At 43.7% G+C, this 7500-nt stretch overlaps 1 protein-coding gene across 1 annotated transcript in view; it reads left to right on the forward strand.

Annotated features, from left to right (window-relative positions):
• Positions 1-251: 251 nt before the first annotated feature.
• Positions 252-7500, forward strand: part of LOC113825478 (ras-responsive element-binding protein 1) — a 23468-nt gene continuing 16219 nt past the window's right edge. Inside the window, exon 1 of the mRNA XM_070115353.1 lies at positions 252-342. Coding sequence (XP_069971454.1) covers positions 333-342 — 10 coding nt within the window. The 5' untranslated portion in view covers positions 252-332. The remainder of the gene's footprint in view (positions 343-7500) is intronic.

Genomic DNA, 7500 nt, shown 5'->3' on the forward strand with positions numbered 1-7500 from the left:
AAAAGAAAAGAAAAAAAGATAAATATATTTGAAAAATCCGTTTCTAAAAACACAATGTTCCAAACTTTTATAATCCATTAAAAAATATCATAAACATCCATTAAAAAAATAACCTTACAACAGAACCACTTATAATCCATCCATCCCTATTTCCTTTTCTTAACTCATTAAACTCAATACTTGGAAAAAAAGGGAGAAAATGAATGAAGTATTTTGACTTTACAAATTCCGTTAATTTACTCGACGGAATTTAGGAAAGCGAAAGAGGGAGATAGCGAGAGAGAAGAAAAACAACGTATCCTCTTTCCTTTTCTATTTTTCCTGTTTTTGTCATGTTTGAAGGTGAGTTTTTAACACTCTGTTGAGAAATATTAATAGTTGATTCATCTTTTGAACTTTATTGCAGGTAATTAATCAATTTGAAAGCCGAGAAATACGTTTAATTGAAATTTTATTTTTAGTCAGAGGTAATCAAACCTTTCTGGAATATTTCTTATTTATTTATCTATTCAGTAGTTACATAAGTTGATTCTTTGTTATTCTTTATCTCTCCTTGTTTAACTGATTTTTCTTCGATCTTTTCCGAAAGAGAATGGAAAGAAATTATATGAATCCGTTAGCCTCGTTTAAATTTGTAAATAGCCTTATGACTGAAATTCATTTTATTGTCTTCTATTTTCGATTATTTACATATTAATCTATTATCTTTGTCGTGCCGTACTTAAGAGCGTAAGTTTTCTTGTAAGTAATTCTTAAACTGTATGTACGTATTAATATGTCCGCTGTAACGATTTCTCGCGGTTAGGTGTACGTCAGGTATATGCACGTGCGCATATAAACGTTATTTCCGGGTAATAAGTACGAACCTAACGTAACTTAACCCAACCCGTTATTAAAAAAATAAATAAATAAAATAAATAAATACGCCGTGGATATTGTTCCGGCACCGGATTTTACAACATTTTGGCTATTCGTCCGGCATACACTCGCGCTTGCGCACAGTCAATAATTCTGTCTGTCATTTCACGCACATCATCAAATTTTTTAATTATTCTTAGGACCGAGTAGACATACATGCAGAGTGTGCTACAGTTTGACATTTCTTTGATTTTCATCTCTATTCGATAGGACCCGTGGGGAATCGGGGGTTGGGGGGGGGGTCGTTCATACCATGCATTTCAAAGAGCCAAAGAATGTGGGAAATTGAAAGGGGGGGGGGGTCGTTCATACCATGCATTTCAAAGAGCAAAAGAATGTGGGAAATTGAAAATCCGAGCCAAGGATAGCATTTCAGATGATAAAGAAAGTGAAAGATGTAGGAACCCGAGAGAAGGATTCGGCCACGGATGATTCGACGCGGTGTTGCGCGAACGAACGAGCGAGTGAACCGCTTCTTAAACGCACGAACGACCAGTAGGATCGCCGTATGAACCAAAAATCCCTCCTGACGAACCAAAAATCCCTCCTGACGAACCAAAAATCCCTCCTGACGAACCAAAAATGCCTCCAGACGAACCAAAAATCCCTCCTGACGAACCAAAAATCCCTCCTGACGAACCAAAAAACCCTCCTGACGAACCAAAAATCCCTCCTGACGAACCAAAAATCCCTCCTGACGAACCAAAAATCCCTCCTGACAAACCAAAAATCCCTCCTGACGAACCAAAAAAATCCCTCCTGACGAACCAAAAATCCCTCCTGACGAACCAAAAATCCCTCCTGACGAACTCAAAAATCCCTCCTGACGAACCAAAAAATCTCCTGACGAACCAAAAAATCCCTCCTGACGAACCAAAATCCCTCCTGACGAACCAAAATCCCTCCTGACGAACTCAAAATCCCTCCTGACGAACCAAAAAATCCTCCTGACGAACCAAAAATCCCTCCTGACGAACCAAAAATCCCTCCTGACGAACCAAAATCCCTCCTGACGAACCAGAAATCCCTCCTGACGAACCAAAAATCCCTCCTGACGAACCAAAATCCCTCCTGACGAACCAAAAATCCCCTCCTGACGAACCAAAAATCCCTCCTGACGAACCAAAAATCCCCTCCTGACGAACCAAAATCCCTCCTGACGAACCAAAACTTTTCCTGACGAACCAAAAATCCCTCCTGACGAACCAAAAATCCCTCCTGACGAACCAAAAAATCCTCTCCTGACGAACCAAAATCCTCCCTCCTGACGAAACCAAAAATCCCTCCTGACGAACCAAAAATCCTCTCCTGACGAACCAAAAATCCCTCCCTGACGAACCAAAAATCCCTCCTGGACGAACCAAAAATCCCTCCTGACGAACCAAAAATCCCCTCCTGACGAACCAAAATCCCTCCTGACGAACCAAAATCCTCTCCTGACGAACCAAAAATCCCTCCTGACGAACCAAAAATCCCTCTCCTGACGAACCAAAAATCCCTCCTGACGAACCAAAAAATCCCTCCTGACGAACCAAAAATCCTTCCTGACGAACCAAAATCCCTCCTGACGAACCAAAAATCCCTCCTGACGAAAACCTAAAATCTTCCTACTTAACTAACCAAAATCCCTCCTGACGAACCAAAACTCCCTCCTGACGAACCAGAAACCCTTCCTGACGAACCAAAAAATCCCTCCGACGAACCAAAAATCCCTCCTGACGAACCAAAAATCCCTCCTGACGAACCCAAAATCCCTCCTGACGAACCAAAAATCCCTCCTGACGAACCAAAAATCCCTCCTGACGAACCAAAAATCCCTCCTGACGAACCAAAAATCCCCTCCTGACGAACCAAAATCCTCCTGAGAACCAAAATCCCTCCTGACGAACCAAAAATCCCTCCTGACGAACCAAAATCCTCCCGACGAACCAAAAAATCCCTCCTGACGAACCAAAAATCCCTCCTGACGAACCAAAAAATCCCTGACAAACCAAAAATCCCTCCTGACGAACCAAAAATCCCTCCTGACGAACCAAAAAATCCCTCCTGACGAACCAAAAATCCCTCCTGACGAACCAAAAAATCCCTCCTGACGAACCAAAACTCCCTCCTGACGAACCAAAAATCCCCTCCTGACGAACCAAAAATCCCTCCTGACGAACCAAAAATCCCTCCCGACGAACCACAAAAATCCCTCCTGACGAACCAAAAATCCCTCCTGACGAACCAAAAATCCTCCCTGACGAACCAAAATCCCCTCCTGACGAAACCAAAAACTCCTCCTGACGAAACCCAGAAATCCCTCCTCGACGAAACCAAAAATCCCTCTCCTGACGTGAAACCAAAAATCCTCCTGGACGAACCAAAAAATCCCTCCTGACGAACCAAAAATCCTCCTGACAAACCAAAAATCCCTCCTGACGAACCAAAATCCCTCCCGACGAACCAAAAATCCCTCCTGACGAACTCAAAAATCCCCTCCTGACGAACCAAAAAATCCCCTGACGAACCAAAAATCCCTCCTGACGAACCAAAATCCCTCCTGACGAACCAAAAATCCCTCCTGACGAACCAAAAATCCCTCCTGACGAACCAAAAATCCTCTCCTGACGAACCAAAAATCCCTCCTGACGAACCAAAATCCCTCCTGACGAACCAAAAATCCCTCCTGACGAAACCAAAAATCTTTCCTGACGAACCAAAAAATCCCTCCCTGACGAACCAAAAACCTTCCTGACGAACCAAAATCCCTCCTGACAAACCAAAAAAAACTCTCCTGACGAACCAAAAATCCCTCTCCTGACGAACCAAAAATCCCTCCTGACGAACCAAAAATCCCTCCTGACGAACCAAAACTCTTCCTCCTGACGAACCAAAAATCCTCTCCCTGACGAACCAAAAATCCCTCCTGACGAACCAAAAATCCCTCCTGACGAACCAAAAATCCCTCCTGACGAACCAAAAATCCCTCCTGACGAACTCAAAATCCCTCCTGACGAACCAAAAAATCCCTGACAAACCAAAAATCCCTCCTGACGAACCAAAAATCCCTCCTGACGAACCAAAAATCCCTCCTGACGAACTCAAAATCCCTCCTGACGAACCAAACTCCCTCCTGACGAACCAAAAACTCCCTGACAAACCAAAAATCCCTCCTGACGAACCAAAAATCCCTCCTGACGAACCAAAAAATCCCTCCTGACGAACCAAAAATCCCTCCTGACGAACCAAAAAATCCCTGACAAACCAAAAATCCCTCCTGACGAACCAAAAATCCCTCCTGACGAACCAAAAAATCCCTCCTGACGAACCAAAAATCCCTCCTGACGAACCAAAAATCCCTCCTGACGAACCAAAAATCCCTCCTGACGAACCAAAAAACTCTGACAAAAACCAAAAATCCCTCCTGACGAACCAAAAATCCTCCTGACGAACCAAAAATCCCTCCTGACGAACCAAAAAATCCCTCCTGACGAACCAAAAAATCCCTGACAAAACCAAAATCCCTCCTGACGCAGAACCAAAATCCCCTCCTGACGAACCAAAAAAATCCCTCCTGACGAACCAAAATCCCTCCTGACGAACCAAGAATCCCTCCTGACGAACCAAAACTCCCTCTCCCTCCTGACGAACCAGAAATCCCTCCTGACGAACTCAAAATCCCTCCTGACGAACCAAAAAATCCCTGACAAACCAAAAATCCCTCCTGACGAACCAAAAATCCCTCCTGACGAACCAAAAAAATCCCTCCTAACTGAACCAAAAATCCCTTCCCTGGACGAACCAAAAATCCCTTCACAAACCCAAAAATCCCTCCTGACGAACCAAAAATCCCTCCCTTGACGAACCAAAAATCCCTCCTGACGAACCAAAAAATCCTCTCCTGACGAACCAAAAATCCCTCCTGACGAACCAAAACTCCCTCCCGGACGGAAACCAGAAATCCCTCCTGACGAACCAAAAATCCCTCCTGACGAACTCAAAAATCCCTCCCTGATCGAACCAAAAACTCCCTCCTGACGAACCAGAAATCCCTCCTGACTTTGGAACCAAAAATCCTTCTCCTGACGAACCAAAAATCCCTCCTGACGAACCAAAATCCCTCCTGACGAACCAAAATCCCTCCTGACGAACCAAAATCCCTCCTGACGAACCAAAAAATCCCTCCGACAAACCAAAAATCCCTCCTGACGAACCAAAATCCCTCCCGACGAACCAAAAATCCCTCCTGACGAACCAAAATCCCCTCCTGACGAAACCAAAATCCCTCCTGACGAACCAGAAATCCCTCCTGACGAACCAGAAATCCCTCCTGACGAACCCAAAAATCCCTCCTGGACGAACCAAAAATCCCTCCTGACGAACCAAAATCCTCCTGACGAACCAAAAAACCCTCTCCCGACGAACCAAAAATCCCTCCTGACGAACCAAAAATCCCTCCTGACGAAACCAAAATCCCCTCCTGACGAACCAAAATCCCTCCTGACGAACCAAAAATCCCTCCCTGACGAACCGCTAAAAATCCCTCCCCGACGAACCAAAAATCCCTCCCTGACGAACCAAACCCTCCTGACGAACCAAAAATCCCTCCTGACGAACCAAAATCCCTCCTGACGAACCAAAAATCCCTCCTGACGAACCAAAAATCCCTCCTGACGAAGCAAGAATCCCTCCTGGCGAACCAAAAATCCTTCCTGACGAACCAAAAATCCCTCCTGACGAACCAAAAATGCCTCCAGACGAACCAAAAATCCTTCCTGACGAACCAAAAATCCCTCCTGACGAACCAAAAATCCCTCCTGACGAACCAAAAATCCCTCCTGACGAACCAAAAAATCCCTCCTGACGAACCAAAAATCCCTCCTGACGAACCAAAAATCCCTCCTCACGAACCAAAAAATCCCTCCTGACGAACCAAAAATCCCTCCTGACGAACCAAAAAACCCTCCTGACGAACCAAAAATCCCTCCTGACGAACCAAAAATCCCTCCTGACGAACCAAAATCCCTCCTGACGAACCAAAAATCCCTCCTGACGAACCAAAAAATCCCTCCTGACAAACCAAAAATCCCTCCTGACGAACCAAAAATCCCTCCTGACGAACCAAAAATCCCTCCTGACGAACCAAAAAATCCCTCCTGACGAACCAAAAATCCCTCCTGACGAACCAAAAATCCCTCCTGACGCGGGTGCTATGTCCCGGACCCCCTCCCGATTGCCGTATTTCCCGATGCAAGAAAACACTAAGTAGGAGTACTTCAACTCTGGCTTCACTTCCTTATCCGGAGTACGCTTCAAAGCCGCAGCAACAGTCCTCGAATCTCTGACGTAAAACTGTGCGAAAATCCCCTCTTGAAATTTGGTCAAGCTGTCCTTCACATCAGCAAACCTGGCAAATTCAGTTCCAACTTTGAAGGATTCCATAATCGATGATCGACCCTTAGCCATGAACAATAAACAACACAAAAATAGCGCCAAAGTTTGTATGCAAGGCTAATGCGCAAGAACGTGTGTGTCTTTGCGCGCAAATTGCTAGTGCGCATGTATGCCGGACGAATAGCCAAACTGTTATAAAATCCGGTGCCGGAACAATATCCACGCCGTATAAAAAAAATGAAGTGACTATGAGTACGGCAGAAAAGCTCCGATTGGTGTCCTGCGCAAGCGTGGCGAAAGAAACAAGATGGCGGCGTCTCGACTCGAGATGATGATGTCATTCTCAATTAGGTCAAGTTAGGTTAGATTAAGTTCGGTTTGCTTAGGCTAGCTTAGGTTAGGTAAGGTACGTATTTATTACCCGGAAATAACTTTTTATGCGCAATGTGCTTATGTTTGCCGTACGTCTAACCACGAGAAATACGTTCAGCTGCCGTACGCGTTAATTAATCAGTCCTTATTGATATTTTGTGAGTGATGTGGAAGTATTCGTATTTTAAAATGGCTCTGAATTAATCTTCATTTTATATACTGTTTATTTATTGTACTTATTATGACACTGTGTAAGTATAGGCCTACATTGCGGCTGAATATCTGCTGTGGCATGCAAGTACATGTAAGTGTCTGTAATTGTGTAAGTATGTGTGTTCCGCCAATACATTCTTATGTAAGTATTCATGTCTGTGTAAGTATTTGAGTATTACCCTCGGTGTTTGTTTTTTTCAGGTCTTTGATTTTGTAAGTGTTTCTAAGTAATGCGTACATACATGTGGTTTGCAAAGGCACACATACACGGAGAGACATTAAAGCTGCGTCCACATCAGTGACAAAACACGGTGGGAACATTAATAAGACTGATAAATTGGGTAACAAGTCGTTAAATCATTCAGGAACATCATAGTACGGATATGTTGGGCGACATATTAGCAGTCATGGGGCCGGTTTGTTAGAATTTTTCTATACTTGACATGCACAAATAAAGAAATAAATGCATATTCATCAGTCTAGACATACATATCAACCGAGCAAATTGATAGTTAAATGTATATCTATCAGATATGTAGACAAGATATGCCTTTATTTCTGCATCTGTATTTATGAAAATTCATAATATCTTCACAATACAAGAGATGTATTTAATTAACC

Source organism: Penaeus vannamei, chromosome 37, assembly GCF_042767895.1.
Source record: "Penaeus vannamei isolate JL-2024 chromosome 37, ASM4276789v1, whole genome shotgun sequence".
Taxonomy (NCBI): domain Eukaryota; kingdom Metazoa; phylum Arthropoda; class Malacostraca; order Decapoda; family Penaeidae; genus Penaeus; species Penaeus vannamei.